The 24,966-nt window shown below is 36.1% G+C and overlaps 4 protein-coding genes across 6 annotated transcripts; 2 read left to right on the top strand and 2 right to left on the bottom strand.

The window, feature by feature from the left end:
• Positions 1 to 1,453: 1,453 nt before the first annotated feature.
• On the top strand, positions 1,454 to 2,132 carry LOC120163062 (protein LATE FLOWERING-like). The gene has a single exon (XM_039173086.1). It carries the CDS (start codon positions 1,454 to 1,456, stop codon positions 2,057 to 2,059), a length of 606 nt encoding a protein of 201 aa, XP_039029017.1. The 3' UTR covers positions 2,060 to 2,132.
• Positions 2,133 to 2,653: 521 nt separating this feature from the next.
• On the bottom strand, positions 2,654 to 5,163 carry LOC120165232. Its single transcript, XM_039174795.1, has 4 exons — positions 4,799 to 5,163; positions 4,412 to 4,473; positions 4,217 to 4,321; positions 2,654 to 2,899 (listed from the first exon to the last, which is right to left on the bottom strand). Exons 1-4 carry the CDS (start codon positions 5,016 to 5,018, stop codon positions 2,762 to 2,764), a joined length of 525 nt encoding a protein of 174 aa, XP_039030726.1. The 5' UTR covers positions 5,019 to 5,163; the 3' UTR covers positions 2,654 to 2,761.
• Positions 5,164 to 5,986: 823 nt separating this feature from the next.
• On the top strand, positions 5,987 to 9,198 carry LOC120165241 (26S proteasome regulatory subunit 4 homolog A-like). The gene is made up of 6 exons (XM_039174803.1): positions 5,987 to 6,584; positions 7,260 to 7,505; positions 7,777 to 7,946; positions 8,016 to 8,232; positions 8,332 to 8,472; positions 9,036 to 9,198. Exons 1-6 carry the CDS (start codon positions 6,102 to 6,104, stop codon positions 9,117 to 9,119), a joined length of 1,341 nt encoding a protein of 446 aa, XP_039030734.1. The 5' UTR covers positions 5,987 to 6,101; the 3' UTR covers positions 9,120 to 9,198.
• Positions 9,199 to 11,801: 2,603 nt separating this feature from the next.
• On the bottom strand, positions 11,802 to 17,394 carry LOC120165252 (transcription factor PIF1-like). 3 transcript variants are annotated; one of them, XM_039174823.1, is made up of 9 exons: positions 17,373 to 17,394; positions 17,182 to 17,273; positions 16,221 to 17,088; positions 14,174 to 14,272; positions 14,021 to 14,086; positions 13,834 to 13,899; positions 12,898 to 13,287; positions 12,542 to 12,620; positions 11,802 to 12,160 (listed from the first exon to the last, which is right to left on the bottom strand). In XM_039174823.1, exons 2-9 carry the CDS (start codon positions 17,268 to 17,270, stop codon positions 12,144 to 12,146), a joined length of 1,674 nt encoding a protein of 557 aa, XP_039030754.1. In that variant the 5' UTR covers positions 17,271 to 17,273; positions 17,373 to 17,394; the 3' UTR covers positions 11,802 to 12,143. The 3 variants fall into 3 exon arrangements, with proteins under 3 accessions (XP_039030754.1, XP_039030747.1, XP_039030743.1); XM_039174812.1 differs by lacking the exon at positions 11,802 to 12,160 and having other exon boundaries at positions 12,493 to 12,620; XM_039174816.1 differs by lacking the exons at positions 11,802 to 12,160; positions 17,373 to 17,394 and having other exon boundaries at positions 12,492 to 12,620; positions 17,182 to 17,276.
• Positions 17,395 to 24,966: the final 7,572 nt, after the last annotated feature.

The following is a 24,966-nucleotide window of genomic DNA, read 5'->3' on the forward strand; positions in this document are numbered from 1 at the left end:
TATGACCTGTCATCCTTCTCGTCACTCCTCCTGGGCTACTTCCCTAACACCCAGATTCGAGTCCCCTGGGTTTTGGATTTGTTTAAGACGGTGAATGACGGGCCGCCATCGACCTGGCCCAGGTATTCTATAACTCGTCTATACTGGGTCCGGGAGTTTGAAGTCCATCGGCCCGTGGGCTTGTTTTACAAAATTTGTGTTCGATCTCTCTCCGAACTAATCATATAGCCACGATAATTCTTGGATCTAAATAGGAGTCTGTATAGAGGTGAGCGTTAAATTGATTTGATGAATCTTATTTTATAATTTAAATTTTATTTACATTTTTTATTCGAGTCGAGTTATTCTAGCTTCTATTAAATTTAATTGTAAATATTTATAATATTATGTTACTATTTGATTCTAATTTAAACGATTTTTATAACCATATACAATACATATATATTCCTTAATATTTTTTCATATGTAATATACATATATCATACATAATTGAGGAACTCGACTCAAATTTGAAAATAAATTTACTAATTACTAAAAGTTTTGAGCTATTATTCGAGTTCTATTTTATAACTCGACTCAAATTTGAAATTTTATAAATTTTAATCAATTCTTGTCGATTCAAAAAGATCAATTTTCAAATTGAATCGAGTCGAGTTTTGTTCACTCCTAATCTGTACCAAATAATTCATAGTAATTTCATTAAAATTGTATTACGGTATTTTATTAGACATGTTAGTGGTGATATAATAGTAATAATAATAATATATATTAAATTGAAAAATAATGATTAAATCTTAAAGTGGAGCATAACTCGGGGACTAAAATCACAATTTAAACAGGTGAGGGATGCCGTATGTGTGAGGCGAACACAAGGACCAAGACGAGTCCAAGAGCATTGGGTTCTCCAATATCTCCACAAATTGCATTGCAGATTAGCGGTTGAGAAAGAAAGCAACGCTTGCTGGCTGACTGCAGCAGCACAAGAGCCAATTTGCATGCAGAAAAGGGTTTCAGATCAAGTGGGGACTGAGTCAGACTTTTAATTAAGGCACCCCAATCGTTCCACATATGCCACCGAAACCTCATCTTCCAAGCTCAGCCCCACTGATGCACTCTGACTTCCATTGATGACATAATCTTCTTTTCCATTAAATTCAAAACATTTCTTCTCAGGTTCAGCATGCAGCAACGTATTGGAGAATAGCTCCATCCACTTATCTCTTTATCTCTCTGCTCCAATGCCCATACATTACACTCTCCAATCTCCATTTTAATAATTATTATGTTTCAGAACTCTTCACGTTTTCCAACTCTTCACAACTTAACTTCTGAATTCTGAACTCTATTTTTACCATCAGATCATCTCACCCACCAGATGCAAATTGCAAGCTTCCCCCAACACTACTACTTCAAAGTTTTTTTTTCTTCTTTGTCTTGTTTTGTTACATTCTGCATGAAAACTGGTAGTTTGTCCACAGGTATTGAAGATGTCCATCGAAAAAAAGTTGTTTCTGACGATGGGACAACAAGGGTTTTCCCTTGTTTATTTTGTTCGAGAAAGTTTGACAGTTCTCAAGCATTGGGAGGCCATCAAAATGCTCACAAGAGAGAAAGAAGTGCTGCACGGAAGGCTAAAAGGGCATCAGAATATGGACCGACCGGTAACTTGTCGTCTTCGCCGACATTACCGATTGTTTATGCACCGGCTGCAGCGAGCCACCATTTGAGTTTCTTACACCCTCCGATGTATATAACAGCTCATGCTGCCAACTTCCGTTATTTCCCGAATCATCACCATTTATCCGACATGTTTGGGTCGAATGGTGCGGCCAGGTTTGGTAATAATGGTGGGTTTTATGGTGAGAGTAGCAATGGTTATTGCCAAAATCATCAAGCTGAAGAGGACGAGCAAAGTTGCTTCGATTGGCAAAGGAGCATAAGGTGCAACGGTGACTTCAGTACTCAACAGCTAGCAATGGCGGACAATAATAATCAAGGCATTGGAAGGGTTGATCGTAAGGACAAAGATCAAAAGCTTGACTTATCTCTTCGTTTATGAATCAAGAGAGAATGAGGATTGATTAGCAATTTATTTTTTTGCTAGAGCGTAATTGCTATTGTTTTTGCTTTAATTCTTCTACTACATGCTTTTACAATAAATAAATAAAAAAAAAGATATGCTGATTTCACTCTTTCCTTTGCAAATGATGTTCAAGAATCAGTTTGATACTTATCACTCATTATAATATCTCTACGTGCAACTGAACCTTACTTCCACCCAAAATATCTCTATATGCTTATTAGCAGAGCTTGCTTTTTTGATAGATATTTGTGGGCGGCTGTGACTGTACGTACGTGAAAATAAAAACATATGAATCACATGCAGAAAGCTTTGACACTGTTTGAGAAGAGTGAACGTGCGGTGTTTTCATACTCATCGGTTCCCTTACAAATTTCCTTACTGTCTTACACGCCAAACAAGGCTATTTGTCTGAATGTGAAATACCATTGCTTACTATTACATTATATGAAATGTTATCCAGAATACCTTAGTAATCTGCTGGAAACGTTAAAAGTTTTGATGAAAATAACACAAGCACACCACCTTTGTCTGTAAATTTATCTGAACATGCTCCTAAAGCCAGCAGATGAATTGTGTGAAGAGAAAAATGTATATATGTTTTTTTTGCAGTACATACACAATATGGAAGTGTAATACAAAATTTTGGATTATGGAGAACTATCAATGATCATGCATTCTTCATTTGTACTTTTCCATTATTTTTCTTGCTTCTTCTACAGGGTCTTCCATGGAGCCACTTCTGCTGCCACCGCCTCCTCTTGGCCCTTGATCTTTGTTCAAGGCAATAAACACGAAATAAACAAGTCCCATCGTGGCCTGGTCATCCAGAAGAACACATTATTCATCATGATAAAATGGTGCATTACCTGTAGCGGCTGCCACCACCTTGTCAACAAGAAGGGGAGGTGAATGACAGACTTTTTGCAGCATTTATAATGATCAATCAGTTTTCATATTAAACATAATAGAAATACAAATCTGTCCAGATAATTTGACTATAAATCAAAATACATTTATTTTTAGCGACAGCCGTGATTTTAACAAGTTAATTGAAAAGATGAAGTTCAATACATAGGCATGCGGTTAAAATATTCTGGGAAAGGAATTGGAGCAACAATTGTAATGACTAATGACCTGCCATATTCCTTGAGTAGAAGTGAATGAAAAGTAGGATTAGACATGAAATAACTTCTCAAAAACCTTAACGGTAAGACAGCTGGTGACCCTAAGTTATTCTAATGTTACAAATGCAAATTACACCTGATTCAAGCATAGGCTTATTATTTCTACTCTATAAGTTGTGACCTGCAGCACTTGCAGGCATCCAAGGAAACCAATAAGTGAGGGTTGTGATTTATGTTGTTCACGTTTCTTCTTGTGGTTCATAAGGATGCTTTCCGGGTTCTTTTTTCAATGGTGAATAACAATCACCCACTGGCGTACAGATTGTGTATCAAATACACAGCTAGCTCAAGCTGCTAAATCAAATTTTTATATTTTGCATTTCAGAAGGAAAAGATGGCGTCATCTTCTGTTGACTTATCAGCACGAAGAGAATATAGCTCTGTTATTAGATTTAGATTTAAGTAGCAGCACTTGCCATTTGTGACAGTTTTGCACGGAAAGCATCATTCAAAAGGGATCCCTGAAAAGGTAACCTACTATGGCTTTAAGGCAGTGGTTTTTTTTGTACATATCACATTCTACTAGGTTACATGATATGCTACTCAGATTTCGAGGGTGAGTGGCAAATACGGTTATGTATCCTCTGTGGATCTTGATATCTCTGACATAAGTACTTCAGGAAAAATGAAGAGTTTGAACGACGTAGGTTACGAGTTCATTCTAATATAAAGACCTTCTAACTATATAAGTGCAAAATGAGAATCGCACCATATATTTGCTGGCAGTTATATGTGTAGTGGTCGATAAGGGTCTGTTCCCTCTCCTTGCATCTAAGTTTTAAGGAACAACAGGCCCATTTTGTACCTCCAAAGCAACACACAAGTGTTTGTTCCTACTGAAATGTTTAACTTCTAGAACTGAATCTACCATAAATATGAATCATACACAGGATATACAGCAGCAAAATCACCACATAATCATATACGTAGAGAAAGAAATACAACATACCAGCGCAAAAAATGCTGTTGACAGGAATGACCTGAGTACAAAAAGTGCCGCAGACAGAGCAACTACTGTAACAGAAATCCTTGCGATAGGCCTCGGTACAGAGTCCTGAACTCAAAAACATAGGAACGAGTATTTTCAACTATGATGTTAATCCGAACACTATAACCACATGAGAAAAAAAAAAGATGAACTTACTGGCACGAGATTGGATCCAGCTTCAATTCCATCCTTCCCAACCTTCCATACAGTTTGAATAACTAATAATAAAGTTCAAACAGGCTGTCAGTACAAACTGAGAACAAGAAATTGAACCCAACACGCTTGATTCTTGAATCAGCATGAACTCTACAGCTTATCACTTTATCACGTGCTTCTACAAAAAACGTACTATTCAAAAGACCCACATTGAAACACAGTCCCAAATCAATGAATTATGATAGAATTTATCCAGAAAATTGACTTGTCTTAATGTTACTAATCTAAACTATAAACCAAGTTCTCAATCACATCATTTTTAAACACCCATTCACATGAAAATGCTTATTCAGAAGAATAAAAAAGAAAGAGAGAGTAAAAGCAAACCTTTGAAGAAGTTGGACTGAAGTGCAAAAACAAGAGGTCTTGGTGCTAAGGGCTTGTTAGATTTGATATTTGAGAAAAGGGTTTTCCTCTTTAACCTTAAAAAAGATGCGGATGACAAGAAACTGGAGTGAGTGAGAGCTAGGGTTTGGTTCTTGTAATAACATTTTGGAGAGTGTGGTGATATAGAGAACATGTTATTAATCATAGCTGGGGAAGCCATGAAACAGAAAGAAAAAATAATACTAAGTGTGCTTAACAAGATGTTTATGTTTCTGAAGAAAATCAAGGATTTTCAGTAAAGGAAGATGAAACAAACTTTGCTTAGTTACTCCTCGTAATTTGAATGTGAATACTCCAAGCGGTGGGGAACTGAGATGTTGAAAATCTTCCAGTTGTTTATGTTGTAGCGTCAGGAATCCTGATGCTTACTCTCCACCTCACAAAAATTGAGGAATAGGCCCACGTGCAGATTAGCCTAGCCCAGATAATTAAGGTCAGGGTAATTTTCAAGGAAGTCCAAATTAAAATTTAATTTAGACTTCTTGGAATATATAATTAATGTTGATTGATATGAGATTATCCAATATTGAAATTTGAAGGTGATAATAATATTAATTGATTTATTTAATATTGTTTGATGAGAAATTTTATATTTAATATATACAAAATTAAGATCTAAATTAATAAGTTGTCAAAGAAATTAATGTTATATATAATTTTATAATTTTTTGTATAATTTTTTATAATTTCGAAAAAATATTTTAAAATATGTTTACATTTTTTAAATTTTTACTGAAAAAATAATTAACTATATCTTTCGATTGTGCGTGACATCATTTAATGGATTTTATTTATCTTATCATCAATAATTAATGATATAATCATTTAAAATAATATATGTTAACGGAAGAGTGTAATTGATTTTAGTGTAATGTTAAGATCTAAATTAAGTGAACAAATATGAGGACTCAATTGATTTTATAATTTTTTGGTAAGGGCTCTTCTTGAAATTAAACCTATTTATAGCATGACCTTATGTGTAAAATCAATTGCAAAAATAAGAAGTAAAAGACCCAATGAGGAGTCCCGAAAGGCCCACAAGGAGATGAAGAACTTACATAATACAATAAATCCAAATTCAAAGGCCCATTTTCTGTTTTTCTCAATATAATTAAGGTGGACAAAGAAAATCTAGAAGGAAGGTAACTTGATCCCAAAGCCAAGCACCTATTTGTTCAAAGCCCCCAAAGGCATTCTCATTATCTCAGCTGAATATCGGAGGCGTTAATACGAACCCTGAACAATGGGACAAGGAACACCGGGCGGTATGAATAGGAAAGGTTTCCCGGGTGACCGGAAACCTGATGGCTCTGACAAGAAAGATAAGAAATTTGAGCCGGCGGCGCCGCCAGCCAGGGTGGGTCGCAAGCAGCGAAACCAGAAAGGACCCGAAGCCGCGGCTCGTCTCCCCACCGTAACGCCGCTTACGAAGTGTAAGCTCCGGCTGTTAAAGTTGGAGCGGATCAAGGACTATTTGCTGATGGAAGAAGAATTTGTTGCTAACCAGGAAAGGCTCAAGCCGCAGGAAGAGAAAGCAGAGGAGGATCGATCTAAAGTCGATGATTTGAGAGGGTCGCCGATGAGTGTGGGTAATTTGGAGGAGCTTATCGATGAGAACCACGCGATTGTTTCATCGTCGGTTGGGCCCGAGTATTATGTGGGGATTTTATCTTTCGTTGATAAGGATCAGTTGGAGCCTGGATGTGCTATTTTGATGCACAATAAGGTAATTAAAGTCTCAAGCTTTATTGTTATTGTTATTGTTATTGTTTTAGTTTTATGATTACTTTTTCTTTATTAGAGATTTTAGAGGAAAACGATTTAAGAATTCTTTTAGCTTATAGATTAATTAATTCTTTAATGTGCATTTAGAGTCTGTGCTAGGGAAATTATGGCATTTTGGTTGTGTAGCTGGAAGATAATAGACACTGCTGTTATCCAGATTTTAGAATTGTGGTTGCTAAATTTTCAAATATGTTATAGTTCTCTTGAAATTTGAATAAACAAGTAACTGGGTTTTAATCATATGATTGCTTTAGCTTAGATTGACGAGCTTTAAAATTTTGAACCTTTAATTAAAGCTAAATTCATAAACCAGTTCAATCCATTCTCTAGATCTCAAACTAGAGGTTATCTCAAATAAATTTGAGTGACTGATGATTGATAGCAAGGCCATGATGGGTTTTTGCTTATCAAGTTTGCTATCATAGCTGGTGATATTCATGTGTTTAGGTGTACTGTTCGGGTCTATAAATCTTGAAAGGGTAAATCAGATACCTCTTCTTCTGTTTAAGGGTTCTGTGTCTCCTTTGACTGGATTGTAAGCATCTTTAAGGCATTATGTTCGATCTTTCTTGTGTTCTTGGAAGGAAATTCATGCTTGGTTATTGTATGTTCTCAGGTTCTTTCTGTTGTTGGACTTCTGCAAGATGAAGTTGATCCCATGGTATCAGTGATGAAGGTCGAAAAGGCTCCATTGGAATCTTATGCAGATATAGGAGGTTTGGATGCTCAAATACAGGAGATTAAAGAGGCAGTTGAGCTCCCTTTGACTCACCCTGAACTATATGAGGACATTGGTATCAAACCTCCGAAAGGAGTCATCTTGTATGGAGAGCCTGGGACAGGCAAGACCTTGCTTGCAAAGGTGTGTATTCGTTTATCTCCAGCAAGACATTTTTCTTACCATGCAAGTTGTTTGGTTGGGAGGCAAAACATGTTTGGACAACATGATAAGCTTCTAAAAATTGCAGTAGAGGGATAGCATGGACTTGTCATTTTGCATGCAATATGCAATTGCTAATATTTTTTTACCTTGTCCATGAGTCCTTGTTTAAACTGGTATCACATGGTTGTTCAGGTTTTTTCTGCTTTATAAAATATACCTGAGCTTTTTTTTTTCACTTACATTATTCCAGGCAGTGGCTAATTCCACATCAGCGACTTTCTTACGTGTTGTTGGAAGTGAATTAATTCAGAAGTACTTGGGAGATGGCCCAAAATTAGTTAGGGAACTCTTCAGAGTTGCTGACGATCTTTCCCCTTCAGTTGTCTTCATTGATGAAATTGATGCAGTTGGTACTAAGAGGTAAGTTGGTGAAACTGTTAGGCCTCGGTAGAAATACATTTCGAATATTTCTCATTAATCTCCGTACAGGTATGATGCCCATTCTGGTGGTGAACGTGAAATTCAGAGGACCATGTTGGAGTTGCTGAACCAGTTAGATGGCTTCGATTCAAGAGGAGATGTCAAAGTGATTCTTGCAACAAATAGAATTGAAAGTCTTGATCCAGCTTTGCTTCGCCCTGGTCGAATTGATAGGAAGATCGAATTTCCCCTACCTGACATCAAAACAAGAAGGCGTATTTTCCAGGTATGTGATTGTCTTATGATGTATTGGAACACTCTATCAAATATGTTTCACTCTTTCTTTTCATTATACTAGCCCATTTTTCAAACATTTGGACTGCAGATACATACATCAAGGATGACATTGGCTGATGACGTGAACTTGGAAGAATTTGTTATGACAAAAGATGAGTTCTCCGGAGCTGATATAAAGGCCATATGTACCGAGGCTGGCTTGCTTGCTTTAAGGGAGAGACGCATGAAGGTGAGGCTTCTTTTTTCTAACATCCAAGTTTGATTCTAGTTCTACAAGTTTACATTATGCACACAAGTGATAGAATCTAAACCAGATTGATTGCTTAACTGAGATTTAAGTTTTATTATATAGGATTATATTCTGGATCTATAGGTACCATAATTTATAGTTCCAACCTGATTATTATCAATTAGCAATTTAGCATTGCCTATGTTTCACATATATCTTGAAATTTCAGGCATATAATTCTCCTTTTGCTTTTATTTTTTCTTAGGATACTGAGAAACCTGTTAACTTGTCATTGTTAGCGGGAAAAGGGGTTTATTGTCTGCAAGTAGAATGCTTCATATTAAATTTTAGGGTAGTTTCCTTCACAACCTACTTTGGTTCAATATTTTAGGCTAATACAATGCTTCTACAACCTATTTTTGCCTGGGTTAGTGTTCATGGTGTTAAAGAGGAATCTGTTATGAATCGTCGTTACTGATGTTATGTATCTATATCTTGCATCAATGGTGTGTCAAGTAATTGTTTGATCCAAGTTTCTGATTTCGAATGGTCCGGGGTTGTAGGTGACTCATGCGGACTTTAAGAAGGCCAAGGAAAAGGTGATGTTCAAAAAGAAAGAAGGCGTTCCGGAAGGACTTTATATGTAGTACAATTTCAAGATATTCATGTTATCGGGTAATACTGGTTTTCAGCTGTGTGGATTTTCAATTTCTTGTCAAGTTTTAGGAAGCATCTGAAATGTTAATCCTTTCAATGCATTTTCAAAGACACACTGAGTTATATCGTCTACTTTGAAGTTCTCTCAGTGCTCAACAGATGATAAAAATGGCAGTTTTACATAATGTTGTTATGGGAGGTTGAATCTTTTTTGAAACCCTAAACAAAAAATGTTACTTCCCCTTGCATCAAATGAATTACGCAAGAGTGTATGAATTAAAATAAAAAAACTGATTACCAAGTTCCTAAATAATGTTCAACCTTATTATGCAAGCAAATGTTCCTAATATTAGTTCTAAACAAGGCCTTTAGGCTTTGTTTAGACGTGTTCCAAATTAAGTTAAAAATAAGTTTCGATTATACAGAAAGAGAACGTGTAAGTATACGTGGGTCACATTCATAAGTTCATTAAGAGATGAATACTCATAAATTATATATATTCGTGTTATGTGTAGTTAAATTATCTAAATTTTATCATATATGTAGGGATGTAAGTGTTTAATGTCAAATGCAGTGACAGATCTATAAACTAAAAAAATGAGAGTCTAAAATAAGTATTATAAAATTCATTAAGAAAAAAATAAAATAAAAATCCAAAATTCAAATTCAATCTTTTAATTTTATATATTACAATTCATCATTCAAATATTCTTCATAAAATCACTCAAGTCTATTGAATTGAATCGTAGATTCAAATTCAATCTTTTAAGTTTAACATCCACGTCGCACAAGGCTTTATAGATCCGTCCCTGATCAAATGATTGAGAGTGTTTGAATATATACTATTTTGCCAAATTAATCAAAAGAATATTCAAATTCCACCCAAAATAGGAGGATAATATCGATTCAAGTATGCTTGAATTCACTTATTTTTTTAGTGTTATAACAACAATTATGTTAATTGAAATAAAACCCCATCTATAATAAAATAAAATAAAAAGTTAGAATGTATACATAAATAAAATAAATGCAACTTATTATTCTTTAATAAAAGAATTAAAAAAGAAGTACACTCTTCTAATAAGTGAAATTTAAAATATGTCTATACTTATATATCTAGGCGAAAAACCTTTGATGACCTTTATTTTCACATTAGATGAACGGAATATAAACACCTTTTTATTGTATTTAATACATTATCTAAATTATCAATAATGTTTTCGGACATTTCAATAAAAAATAATTATAATATAGATACTCTAGACATTTCTTTAGTTATATAGGGACGTTCCAACAAAAATACTTGTATACATCAAATTACTTGAGTTCAATGAGATAAATGTATTAGAACGGGATAAATTTTAACGGATGCTGCTGCTACGATTCGAGATGAACTCGCTTTAGGCAAAAACGTACTAATAGCTATAATGTCATGAGAATGTCGACAATTTTGAGGATGCAGTACTCATTGGCGAATGTCTAGTATATAAACTAACGGAATACTGCATCTAAAAGTCCATTTACTCCGTAATTTAGACAAAAATGGAATTGTGAAGCTGAGATCTTGGGTGTATATTATTAAAAGAATTATATATATATATATATATATATATAATAATTTGAGGTGATTACAAAATAATATTTGTTCATAATCTTTATTAGTCATTGATAATACATACATCCAGTAAACGTAACTGCTTAAACCTAAAATATCTAGGAATAACAATACTTCTATTATTGAGATTGTTTGATGAGTTAAAAATGATTATATTTAAATATATTACATACATGTTCATATTCATATTAGACACATACTGCTGACATTTTCAGTTCCAGTAATCGTCAAATAATAATCTTTTTAATTTTGACGATGCTTAGTCTACACTAGAGAATAATGGGGACCCCTCTACTCTTACATTATATTCTCAGCAACATGATTACTTTAATGTCTGTATTCCCTTGGTTAGTGAGCAATACATGCTATGCCTTTTTCCATTTTATTGGACTACTTTGCTGCAAAGTTGTCAATTATACGTGCACTTCAGAGGATAAAAAGGGACCATTTCTCGCATGCAATCACACCTCTCCAAGGTTCTCAGAATTGGGACAAAGCAAAGGTAACAGCGACTCTTCTTTTTTCTCTCTTTGCACCTTTATACGGTTCGGACAATGACAGCTATGTTGTTGCAGATGAGAGACCTCTCTAAAAGTCGAAACCTAAAGTCGAGTCGAGCTGTAAGGAGCTTATGTCCTAGTATGATTTCGGGTTCGAATTTTATGAAAGGTAAAGTTGGGACAGCTTTGTTCCTCCTTTAAAGGTTTGATCCGAATCAACTTCATATATATAGTCGAAACTCATGTGGCTACCGAAGATTCCTTTTGAGAACTCTGTTTCGTATTCCGTTTTAGTGCTTAGAAACTCGACGGCTATATACTTACTGGACCACAATTCCAGGAATAAGTTCACTGATGAAGACAAACTTTCTTTTCACCTTTTTTAGGCCTGACCCGGAACACATTTTTCTCAATTCTGCAAGTTGGGTTTACTAGTCCTAATCAAAAGGCTATATAGTCTATACCCATACCAACGGCCTCCGCCAAGCCAAGAAAACATTTTTCCTTTTAACCCTGATTCTACTGTCTAAACGCCTGGGGGACACAAAGCTAAAAGAGAGTGAAACTTGAGCGTATGGAACTATTTCTATGGTAGTGCAATTATTACATGTTAGATGTGTTATAAGTTGCAACAAGTTAGATAAGTGAGAAAAAAAAGGTTTCTCTCAAACAGGATGTTGTTCTCTTATGCTACAAAACTGTAGAAAGGTTAAGTAAGAACCTTTCGGGAATCATCCACGCTTGAATTATCAACCTGCAATGCACATGAACTCTCTTTGACATTGTATGCTGCGGAGTAAAAGGAATAAACAAGCAACACCTTGACCGGAATTCGGATCTCGATATCTGCTATCAGTTTGAAAGTAGCCGGTAAATTTTAGCCAGCTGAGACGCTGGAGCTATTGTGCCATATCACCTTTCATAATATTACAAAAGGAAGTTGAATCAGAAATCATCCATAATTAGACAGTAACCGCCATTTTTTTAATTATGTGCTAATAAATATGTTTCATTCCTCATTGGAACTGGCATGGCAAATCATTTTAACTTGGTTTCAATGTGCAAGTGAAGTTCTATATAATTGGTAAAACCATGTCATTCAATGTGGGAGCAGAGTATACTTGGTTAAAACAAGACGGGCACAAAAGGAGGGCACAATCAGTAAAATAAGTAATTATCCGAAGAAAACTCGGATTTCAGGGTTTAGGGTTTAGTGGATCCACCACTGGCTTTAGTGGATCCACCACTGGCTGTAACCCTCATTTAGTAATGTGAAACTAGAAAATAATGGACCAACCTGATGGGTGATTTTCAACATTCTCATGTCCCTTACCGGTACTCGGTTTACTTGAGCCTGGCTGAGCCATTGCTCGACACTGCAAAAGGAGAAATTTGTGATAAACACTTCATGCCAATAAGTAAATTTTATGTCGCTATGTGATTGTGCTGATGTTGATCAATCGTCCAAGTAAAGTTTTCTTGAGGAAAATAAACATGATATAGTTAGAAAATAGATTTGCAAGTTTTCAAGCCTAGAAATAGCTGAGAAAAGCAGTGAATGAGGACTTACCAGTATTTTTTAATTTTTTTTCAAGAAACTATCATACATTCAGTGATAAGCTTATACAAAAGGTAAGACAAGCTAAACATTACCTGTGGAGGTTGTAATTGCATCTGATGAAGTCCGATATACTGCTGATAAGGATCAGCAAAATTCGGAATCCGTGCCTGGTTTGGGTTTTGCATGCCAAGTGGGTTCAGCATGGCATCTGACTGATTGTTTGGTTGGAGTCTTGATGGATCAGGAGCTGGAACTTGTGGTGACATATGAAAGGCTGGCATAGGAAACCTTGGATCCAAATGAGCTGCAGAAGGTGCTGTTGGCAAACCTGAGCCAGCCAAAACGTTCGGAAACGGCATCATTGGCCGATTTATTCCCATATCCATGACCATGCCCATACCAATTCCCATTCCCATTGCCGGCATGTACTGTTTAACACCAGGAAACATCATTGGGACCAAGCCACAACCCATGGACATCATCTGCAGAAAATTAAAATCTAAAACTGTCATAAATAATGTACAAGCTCATTCTGTGTAGCACAATCCCAACAAAATGTTCTTAGTCTTAGATTAGCCATCCTGCTAGGGAAAAGAACGGGCAAAAAAAGCTTGAAAATTCAAAATATATCTACTCATCTACATCAAGTAAAAAATAATGTCCCCAAAAGAGATCTTGCTTCTTGAGCTTGGTGGTGTTCGGTGAAATCTTATTATCTTTTTTTCACTACAATGGCAAAAGTCCCTGTGATTAACCGTTCCACAAACATTCATAATAAGGCAGGTAAAAAAGATTGTTGATTAAGGACTTAGTGCTATTAATCCATGATCCTCATACGTGACAAAAATGTATTAGGTATTTAAAACAAACAAAATTTACTTCTATTATTGGCATTTTACACAATAATATTACTATAAAGAGGAATAACCCAATTATATCACTCCATGAAGTATAGAGTTGTAAGAAAATAAATCTTGGCCAGTTATATTATCTCACACATCCCTCCTTAGCTATAGGCAAAGACATACCTGAACTTGCAACTGAAGTGACTTCAGGTACTCAATTGCTTCATCCAGCATTGAAGCTTTGTCTGACTGAGACTTGTAAAAATGAATGAAACATGTCAATAACGGTAGAGTGAGAAATATCCAAATTGGGAAAAACAAATCTTCAATGTTAAGTGCAGATTTAAGGGAAGTCATGCACATGACAAACCTTGTTGCAACGAGGAATAAGTTCTTGCAAAGCTCTCATCTTTTCATTTATCCTATCTCTGCGTCTCTGCACATGAACGAGAAAACACATATAATGGAATGCAATTACATAGAAGAAAAAGACCATGTACCATGATGCCAATTAAATACTTACCCTCTCCGAGAGGTTATGGACCTCTGCAGCACGGGACCTTTTCGTGGATGTGGATCCACGCGATTGTTTCTTTTTGTCAGCGGATTCAAACTCAGCATCCTTTGGCAACAATGAAAAGTGTTAGTAAGAAACTAAAAAGCATGAAGAAAAAAATTAACTGAGAGAAAGGAGATAAATGAAGTGATTGGTTTTCTGTTTTAACAGATTAGAACACATAGTGCTATCCTAAATCTCAACGTTTATGGGGTTATGTCTATTTTGCCTGGTTTAAGCATCCTCATAAGTTTACAAAAAGGGTACCCTAAAGCTTGTGTTCTTGACTACCCTGATATGGTTGGCTACTTAACTGACTTGTACTTGGGAACCTAGGAAGCATGTGAAATAGTATTAAGAGTTAAGACTAAAGAATATATTCTCCATATAGTTTTAGTTTTCAACTTTATGTAATTAAATTAAACAAGAAACAATAAGAACCCTCCCACATTTCTGAAAGAAGAAAGACTATAGATGCTTCCATAATTTAATTTGGTTTCCCAACATTTAAATATAGAAAATAAGACATAAGTGTTGGATTAAAATCCGCAATTGTGGACAAATATGTATAATGTTATTATCAAGTATGCTACAAAATCAAGTAAATAATTATGTAAAGTGCCATAAAAAATATAGATACCATAAATTGTATTTATACTTTGATAAAGGACAAAATTATAAATATTTAAAAAATGATTACTAATTAATTTTATAAAGAGGTAATGATCTACAAAAAATAGGTTAACTTCTATTCATCTTCATGTCGTAAGAGAGTTTTACAACAAGAGAAAATATTCTTGGAAGATTAAAACAAAAACAAAAAAGTCAAAAGGTTTTAACATATCAATGGATTCAGATACACTTCAGTGTCTATCATTTAATTTATTATTCTTGATGGTTTGACAAAATAAATCTTGAGTTAATCTAATTTATATCATACTGTTATGATCATAAAAGGATTCAGAGTGGACTAACTCTTATGCTCTATTTAAATTCACCCTAGAGACCTGGAGTTATATATCATCATTCATATTTGGTGTTTTCACATGCTAAATAAGCTCTCTAAGCTTGATGAGTGAACAGTTCCTAGAGAACATGATTTCTTTGTAAAATAATCTCTTAACTTTTCCATTGAATCAGTTGCCATCAAGACTCGAGGATATTGACAGCACTGGAAGAATATAGGTACCATTAGAAAGAACTCATCAAAAGTAGTACATTAAATAAAAACACTTTTTAAAAAAAATAGTAATTAAAAAATAATTTTGGTTAAAAAGTATCTATCAGTACATTTTTATAATTAATATACTGTTTATAGCACAAACAATATATTTATTAAAAGGTGTTGATAATTTTATTCTATATGGCTTGGATAATAACTTTGGATAGTAACCTTAAATAGTATTTTTTTTAATGACACTTGCAAACAAAATTATTAAATAATAATTAGCATGTGTTTAATACTTTATAATCAATGATTAACCGGATTATTCCTTAAATAATGTTTCATACTACCTAGTATCTAGGATTGCAAAAAGGCTGATTTTTTTTTTCAGAATTCGCATGCACTCAACGTTAAAAATTAGATAAAGTAACATTTAGCTAAACGAGAGCTGCTAAACAGTAGAGAATGTTTTAAGCAATTAAAACAAAATTTATGCAAATGCTAACCGACAACAACTGGGGTGTAATGGCGAGGAGGAAACCACTCCCGTGATACTCGCCTTAAATCCAATTTTTTCCAAAAATAAAAATAATAAAAATAAAAAGTTAACACTGCAAGCCTCCTCCATCTTCCAATAATATAAAATTCGTGTTAGCTTCCGCAATTATTCAAACACGTGGCGTCTTCTAAATCGATGTTTATGACACTTGTACGACCTCGAAATTATACCCCCAGGTGACAAAGAGAGGGGATACTCACTCTAAAAGATGTTAAGTGTTAATCACCCATCCGGGCGCACGTTAGCCGAGGCAAATTAGAGAAAAGAATTACTAATTCCAATGAACTAACCTCACTGTGACATTCGGCGTCGTCCGGTTCTCTTCCTTTACGCTTCCGGTCCTCAGCTTGGACAGGCTTCTGAGCCGTCGGTTCAGCACTGGCACTGGAGGCGCCAGGTGATGATGTCACCATGACTTCGCACGTGGCTAAATTGTCTTTGCTGGCACCTAAACTGGCACCAGCTGATTGCGTGTTGGCAGCTATAGCGCCGCTCATGTTGGCGCAGGTATTGTTGTTGTCCCCGCCTGATGCTTCCTCGGTGCAGCTCGGCATAGCTTGAGAGGCTCCCGATTCGGGATCCATCGCCGGAGTATCACAGGAATCAACGACTGTCAATTCCCTCGCTACTACACTCTTCGAATTCGACGGTCCAGATTGCTCCGCTCTCGCCGTTCTATGCTTGGAGAAGTTAACGAAGTTCAGGATCCTCGTCGACTCCAACCCTTTCCTCTTTGTCGGTGGTATCGGTGGCCTAGGAGCTGGCGCCATAGCCGTAGCTGAAGCCAAAACCAAAAGTTGAGGAACTCTTCCTAGTGATGGAGGAGGAGCGGTGGAGGTAGCGCAGGGGGCGACGGCGGTGGAGGAGGAAGGATAGAGGAGATCGGCACAGAAATCTTTGTCGAAGTTAGCGTCACTGAGAGGATAGTGAAGCCATGAAGCCGTTTCATCTTCTTGCATGAAGAGATGATCAGTAACGGATTGCTGTTGCTGTTGTTGTTGCTGATGATGAGATGACGATGATCGGATCTCTTTCGAACCTGGTTGGTCGGCGTCGTGGAATTTGATCGGCGGTAGCTTCTTCAAAGATCTTTGATTCTGACTTTGCACAACAACTTGACCATTTTGCCACAATAGCTCCATGATTTCATCTTCTGGCCTGTTCCATAACCTCTTCAGTTCTTAACCAAAACACAATTTTCATTCTAAGAAGTAAGAACTATAGTTAAAAAACAGCAAATCAGCAACTTACATGGATGGTTTTTTAAAGCGATTTAATCTAGAAATTGAAGGGATTGAACTATGGTCTTCCATTTCAAAATCGGGAATGCAGTGATTCATCCTCTACTTTTCTCAACATAAAACAAAACAAAAATCAAAGAACACAATTAAATAAAGCGCAGAGAATCAAAAAAAAATCTAGGAAGGAAAAATAAAGCCCACCTAATTGACCTTTTCAAGCTGTTAAAATTAAGGAACTTCTTTGAAAATTCTAAAAGACTACATAAAAACAGTGTTATCATTGTTGATATTGGAGCTGGGCCTCTCTGTGCGGCCGCTGCTGATGAAATGGGCTACCAAAAACCATTAACGACAAAGAAGAATATAATTGAAAATCTAAATCTATGTGAAGGGAAACAATCTCTCTACTGCTTCTCTTCTCAACGTTAAGTAAGGAGGAGAAGAAGAAAATTTGTTTGTCTCTCTCTTTTTTTCGAATCGAAGAATTTGTATTTGTTGTCCTTTTCGGTTAAACGTCGTTTGCAGCCACCCAAAGATAAGCCTTCCACTTTCTCTCTCCGAATTATATGAAGAGAAGGACAGTTGATTTTTCTACATAATGCAAAAAGAATAATAATAAATATTTTAAAAAAATAAAACCGACACTTCCTAAATATTAAATCATTCATTTTCTAAAATAAAAAAGTACGTATTACTACTAACATTATTGTTGGATATTGTTGGATATTGTTGCACTATTAAAGTACGAATGAGAATGATTTGTAAAAGTGTTGCAAAGATGTTTGGTTTACGAAATTATACAATATTTTATTTTTATTTAAAAAAATAAAAAATTATCAAAAATATATTTGGTTGGAATTAGGAATGGTTATGTATCGAGTCTGATCTGATCGAATTTTTTATCCATTCAAATTTGATCTAAAAATCAAATTACTTTACTCACACCCGACACAATCCAAATTTAAGAGGAGCACACTTAATTTTTAAGATAAAAACACACACCGACCCACCATCATACTTATATATATATATATATATATATAAGTAGACTTATATATATATATAAGTAGACTTATATATATATATAATTTTCTTTTTATTAGATGAAATAAAGATCCAATTGAAAAAAAAATACAATGATCTAAAATATAAGGGTTTTTTTTAGAGAAAATCGCCTCAGTGACCAAAAATGCCTTATAATATATGATTTTAACCAACTTTTTCCGGATTTGCCAAAATGACCAACAAAATCGCAATGCGATCGCTAATTCGCAACGCGATCTCCATTATCGCAAATTCGCGTTGCGATAGTTGGAAATCGCGTTGCGATGGTCTACAGTGTCGTTGCGATTTTCCCAATTCGAAATACGAATAAGTAAATCGCAACGCGAATTGGAAAAATCGCAATGCGATACTGACTATCGCAATGCGATACTTACTATCGCAATACGATAATACAAAATCGCAACGCGATTCTGACTTTCGCAACGCGATTTACATAGCGCCATTCGTATTAACGCGTATTTTTTTTCAAATTCCAAACACGAATTTTTTCTTAATAAATCAGAAACTGAACCGTCCACAGTAATCGCAACTCATAACCTCAAACCCAAAATCACAACACTCAGTCCCATCTCCATCTCTCACTCTCTACGGCGAAATCCGTCCCCATCTCCGAAGATTTCCGTCCCCATCGCCGGCGAAATCCCTCACAATCATTCAGAAATGGAAAATCAACCTCCGAGGGTTAGTTTTTTTTTGTTGTTGAAATTTTTGCATTATTTTAGGTTTTTCATATTGAGATTGATGATAAGTTTACTGGTAATTTCAATAATAGATTAACCATTTCACTTAGATTTCTTATTAAATTCATTCGATTGTTGCCAATACTGCTAAACTGTTTAGCCTGTGAAGTTAGTATTTGTCTTTGTTTTGTCTTTTGGTTGAAGTAATGCAGAAGAAGAATAGTTTCGAGAATGAAAATCGCAACGCGGAAATAACTATCGCAACGCGAAATGAAAATCGCATTGCGATTTTTATTTCGCGTTGCGATTATCTCGTCCCGATAGTCATTTCGCGTTGCGATTCTCTCGTTGCGATATTCATTTCCGCGTTGCGATTCTCATTATCTCGTTGCGATTTTCATTTCAACCAAAAGACAAAATAGTGTTGCAAATTTTAGTTTCAAGAATAAACTACTATTTATGTTTCTTGTTTTTGGTATATCTTGACAGTGTAGTTTTTGGTATATCTAACTTGGTATGTTTATTGTTTTTGTAGAAATTTTTTTCGGCTTCATTGACATTAAGGAATAAAGTTAGCCTAGCCACTACAATTGCTTCGAAGCTTTCACCTGCACAAAGAAAATTGTTTGAGGAAACCTGCTTCGGGCCATGGCTGAGAGTACAACATCCGGGTGGAGATGCTAATTTGACCCATTTGTGGCTTCAGACCATGACTAGCGATCTACCCGACAGTATACAACGTGGTGAGGAAGATATATGGTTTCATTTTCCACCGGCGTATACTTGTTTTGGGCGGAATGAGTTCTGCTTAATCACTGGTCTACGATTCGGACACGATGATGTAGGCCGGTATACTCGTCATATCACCCGCCCATCATGGTTATCCAGGGTTTTTCCTGATGAGTCAATAGAGAAGCCGAACTTACACGTCGATGACATGAAGAAATTGTTTAATAAGAAAGATGGTTTTACTCGGATGAATGACGTCGATGTTGTCCGAGTATGCCTTCTACTACTTTTGTATGCCGGCTTTTTAGGCAGAGAGGCCAGACAACCTATTCCTCAGGAGCTAATATTATTGGTAGAGGACCTAAATGCATGGAATCTGTTTCCGTGGGGTTCGTATATATGGAAAGCTACCTGGACTAAGTTGTCGTATGCCTTTGATGACCGCAAAAGTTTGCGGGGCGATGGGTTGAAATACACTTTGTCAGGCTTTGTTTGGGCCTTTAAGGTAAGAATTTCTATATAATGTTTTCAAAATTATAATTAATTATTTAATAATTACTAATGTTTGTTATTATATTGTTTGTAGATTTAGATATTCGAGGCCTTTCCCGCCATGAAGACATATGCAATAAAAACTTCAAATGATATTCCCAGGGCTATTTCCTGGAAGAGGAAACGTCTGTTGGATTGGGAAGACTTAATACTATATGCGACAATAAATAATGTAAGTTAACACAAATACTATCATATATAAACAAGTTATTAATAGTAGACGTTTAACTTTGTTTGAGTTTTTATATTTTTAGGAGGCCAACATTCCATTAATGAGACTGACACCCACGGAGGCTGAGCTTGCCATTGATTGGTGGCAAGCTAGTCAGCGTTTTCTTGATGGCACGAATGATGAGCAACCTCCACTTCCTCCACTTCGAGAGCCATCACCTCACCCAGAGCCATCACCTGATCGACCCGACTATACACCTCTACAACGAGAGCCATCACCTATCCCGTCACATCATCGAGCCTCTTCTCCACCATCACCTCATGATAGGCGACCGGAAAAGATGCCACGACTTCTATCTCCCTGTTCTCCACCTCCACGGGATGAGTCAAGGGAGTTACGTGATGAGGTCAATGCCTTGCGTGAGGAGATCGGTACTCTACGCGATAACGATGGTGCATGGCGTGTGGAGGTGTCTACTTTACGTGGTGAGGTTGCCGCTCTACGTGAGATGGTAGTATCGTTGCAGAATGAGGTTCATACTCTACGCAACGAGGTAAGTTTAAGATTTTCCATATTTAACTTGATGATAAATTTACTCGTAATTTCACTTAAATTAACCATTTCACTTAGATTGCTTAGTAAATTTATTCGGTTGCTGCCAATACTGCTAAACTGTTTATTAACACTGTGAAGTTAGTATTTGTCTTTTTGTTTTGTCTTTTGGTTGAAGTAAATTTATTCGGTTGCTGCCAATTCTACTAAACTGTGTATTCTTTAACACTGTGAAGTTAGTATTTGTCTTTGTTTTGTCTTTTGGTTGAAAGTTTGAAATATATTTGTCTTTGTTTTCACTGTTTAAATATCATGTCTGTTTATTTACTGATATTTGTATTTAATTATTTAGCGGACCGATAAGGTGGATGCTTTACGTCGGGTTTTTCTTGCAAGACAGAGTTCACGCATCAGACGGCATGCACGTGCTATTAAGTCTCCGTATACCCCAATAGTGCGAAGACACCGCAAGAAGAAGCCCGACTCGCCTATCATCCCTCAAGAGTCCACTCCTATCGTTGAAGAGGCCCCTATCATTCCGCGAGAGTCCCCTCCCACCGTTCAAGAGGCCACTGTCATCGTTGAAGAGGTCCCTCCCACCATTCAAGAGCCCGATTCACATGGCGTCTTATGTAGGATTCTTGATAAACCCTCTGACGTGCCGGACATGATGGATTCAAGTTGGCTCTCGTATGAGTTACCGGCCAGTACCATACCGGTATCTGAAGTGGAGAGGAAACAACTACCGGACACAATTCTGGATAACACCCTTTGGGCTAAGACCGCAGTTGATTTTTATCTACATGAGCGGAGCCAGGGGTGTTTCACTGACATATGCAAGCTCAACGATGATATCTATTTGTTGCTTGATCGGTCTTGGTGGGGCGTATTATTAGGGGTCGAAGACAATGGCTATTTCGATGGAAGGGTAAGTCTTATATTTTTCTTATATTTTAATTTGATTATTTTTTTTTAAAATTTATGTAAATTACTAATATATGTCTTTTTTTGTAAAACAACATATCGATGCGTAGGTGTCACGTCTTCTAATAATTAGGAAACTTAAGGAAAATAAAAGAAATACACGATATACAATTATGCCGACGTCTTTTAACACCGCTCACTTGAAGAATCAACGAGATGAATCATTTGCGTTGGGCAATGGACAAGCTAAACTTTATCCTGCATGGTGGGAGGTCGATAAGGTTAATGTTTATTTTAGATTGAGTTTAAAGGTATTCATAAATAAGTGCGCAAATGAATGAATTATTACTTATGATTGTAGGTGTTTATCCCTGTTTTGGAACGTAAACATTGGCTTCTCGTCGAGCTTCAGATCCCATCCCTTAAGGCAATAGTATATGACAGCATGATAAATTACATATCATTGGCTGATTTAAGAGATATTATTAAGGGATGGAGCTCTTATTTGGCTAAATTCTTGGATGCGATAAATTATTGGACTCGTTCTGGAAACAAGAAGCCAAAGAAGCTCAATATTACAGTTAGTAGAGACGATACCGCACCACAACAAACGAAAGGATCCAGAGGGGATTGTGGTCCTCTCGTATGCTTGGCGTTGGACCGTTTGATCACAGGAATAATAAAGTATCTACCTCCCACCGATAGAGATAGAGCTGCAGTAGGCTTGTGGTTTCGGCATTATATGGCTAGATCGATATATACGAGACGCTGCCTACCTACATCTGCGTTATAAAAATGTCCATAAACAATTGGTATGTTTATAGGCTTGTGGTTTGAAAATGTTTGGTTAAGTACCTAGAATTCAATAATTTGCTGTTTGTAGGTTTTAGATGTGTAGAAAGTGTTGTTTGAGCAAATGTTTGGTTTATGCAGGTTAATCTCAGAAGTGAGCTGCGCGAAAATGATGTATGACTGCAAAAGTTGATTCAATAGTAGATGAGGAAATAAGAATTATTGCTTATTTTTTGATTGTTTAATTGATTTGTAAAAGGTGATTTGTAAAAGTTGATTTGTTTAATTGATGTTAACATAATTCTTATTTGTGCTTGTTTAATTGATTGAAATGTAATGGTTGATTTTGTTGATTTCAATCTGCATTATGTTGAAGGCAAAAAGTACTATCGCAATGCGAAATGAAAATCGCAACGCGAAATTAAATTCGCGTTGCGATTTTCATTTCGCATTGCGATTCCCTCGTTGCGATTTTCATTTCGCATTGCGATTCTCTCGTTGCGATTTTTATTTCGCATTGCGATAGTAATTTCCGCGTTGCGATAGACATTAAGATGATTGCCTATTAAGTGATAACAACTGAACATATCATAGCAATTTTCAAACTCAAGTTACTAATACATGCCTAACTGAAAATGTTAAAAGTTCACACATAAAATCTACATAATACAACGTTTGCATTTAAAAATCACCTAAGTTAACAGTCCCAAAAGGTGAAGCCAGTTGTGATTTGGATTTTAAAGATGATTGTGATTTTGATTGCCTTTTTCTTGACACCATATGAGCTTTGGATTTTGATGATGATCCATATTTTGGTAGAGGAAAAGATGATTGTGATGGCACTGGTGATCCACATGTCAACCTTGTATGACCACTTTCCTTGCACCGACTACATATCGATCTCTTCTTCTCTTCACCCTTAGACGGTATACGATCGTGACTTTTTGGTCGACCAGGTAGCCTTCTGTCCATGGCTGGTGGCAAAACTGTTTGTAAGTCATCTGGTATGTCCCACTCAGAAGGATGTGGAATAGGGTAGACAATCTCGGCATAAGTCTGTCGATATACTTCTGTAGTGTAGCAATCTATAGCGTATGTGCTTGAATCATCTTGGTTTAGATGAAGAGCAACTTTTATAACATGGCCACACGGATAACCAGATGTTTGTCATTTCATACAACTACACGTCCTTGCATTTAGATCGACAAGCCCATTTAAGTTATTATCCAGTACTTCAAACAAAGTGTTTGAACATGGTTCAACTCTCGATGACGTTGACTTTACAACACGTTTCGTTATCTTTTTTTCAGTCCATGGTGTAACACGATGTTCAATGTTCCTGTAAATTTAAATAAATAAAACTTAGTAAAATATATGATAAGTTACGAATTCAAAGAAATAATACCTGCATGGTTTCTTTTCTTGTAGTACCACTGTTGAATAGAGGCTCGAAAAAACTCTATTAACATAGTAATGGGTAATTTCCGGGAATGACGACTTAGAGCGTTGATTGATTCTGCACTATTAGACGTCATGAAACCATATCTTGCTCCAAGTTGATGTACTCTTGACCATCTTCCAAACCTGACATCTTCTAGTGTTTGAGCACACTGAGGCAAAACACGTCTTAAACATTTTATATGCTTATTGAAATCCATTTCCCGATAAGCTTTTACAGCCTTTCAGTATGTTCATTTGTGCTTTTTTATACCAGCAGACCTTGATTTTAGATTTCTATACAAATGAACACCACAAAGTCCATGAAAAGCATCTGGGAAACACCTTCTAACATCGTTGTCAATTGAGTTTGCCCTATCGGATATGATTGACAGATTGCTAATAGGACCTATTCAATCCCTAAGATGCCCCATAAACCATATCCATAAATCAGAGGTTTCAGATTTGCCAACCCCGTAAGTTATTGGCAATATTCCATTATTAGCATCCATGGCTACTGCTAATAAGTTTACTCCAAGGTATCGACCTTTCAAATGTGCTCCGTCAACTATAGTAACTGGGCGCATGCAAGTAATAAACGAACGAATCTACAAAATAATATACACAAGAAATATGATCATTTAAATGTGAAATGCATGTAACTAACAAAAATGAGTCAACATAATTATATTGATTTACTAACCGCAGCACCAATGACGATAAACAACAACTCAAAGCGTCCATCTCTATCTGTTTTGATATGAGTTACCGACCCAGGATTTTTCAGCTTTAAATTGTGACAATAAGCCGGCAGTTGGGCAAACGATGCTTCTGGCGACCCCCTCAACAATTCCAAGGCATAACATTTGGCTCTCCAAGCTTGAGAATATGA

This window comes from Hibiscus syriacus, unplaced genomic scaffold (genome assembly GCF_006381635.1).
Source record: "Hibiscus syriacus cultivar Baekdansim isolate YM2019G1 unplaced genomic scaffold, ASM638163v2 tig00002919_pilon, whole genome shotgun sequence".
Taxonomy (NCBI): Eukaryota; Viridiplantae; Streptophyta; class Magnoliopsida; order Malvales; family Malvaceae; genus Hibiscus; species Hibiscus syriacus.

Bases quoted from the DNA above. Each gene is read 5' to 3' on its own strand.
- LOC120163062 (XM_039173086.1), top strand. From the start codon at position 1,454: ATGAAAACTGGTAGTTTGTCCACAGGTATTGAAGATGTCCATCGAAAA.
- LOC120165232 (XM_039174795.1), bottom strand. From the start codon at position 5,018: ATGGCTTCCCCAGCTATGATTAATAACATGTTCTCTATATCACCACAC. The intron at 4,474-4,798 runs GTTTGCTTTTAC...CTTTATTATTAG, and splicing joins TCAGTCCAACTTCTTCAAAG to TTATTCAAACTGTATGGAAG. The intron at 2,900-4,216 runs GTATGTTGTATT...CTGGATGACCAG, and splicing joins CAACAGCATTTTTTGCGCTG to GCCACGATGGGACTTGTTTA.
- LOC120165241 (XM_039174803.1), top strand. From the start codon at position 6,102: ATGGGACAAGGAACACCGGGCGGTATGAATAGGAAAGGTTTCCCGGGT. The intron at 7,947-8,015 runs GTAAGTTGGTGA...ATCTCCGTACAG, and splicing joins GATGCAGTTGGTACTAAGAG to GTATGATGCCCATTCTGGTG. The intron at 8,473-9,035 runs GTGAGGCTTCTT...CCGGGGTTGTAG, and splicing joins TAAGGGAGAGACGCATGAAG to GTGACTCATGCGGACTTTAA.
- LOC120165252 (XM_039174816.1), bottom strand. From the start codon at position 17,270: ATGAATCACTGCATTCCCGATTTTGAAATGGAAGACCATAGTTCAATC. The intron at 17,089-17,181 runs GTAAGTTGCTGA...GTTATGGAACAG, and splicing joins CGCTTTAAAAAACCATCCAT to GCCAGAAGATGAAATCATGG. The intron at 12,621-12,897 runs GTAATGTTTAGC...CTCCTTTTGCAG, and splicing joins TGCAATTACAACCTCCACAG to TGTCGAGCAATGGCTCAGCC.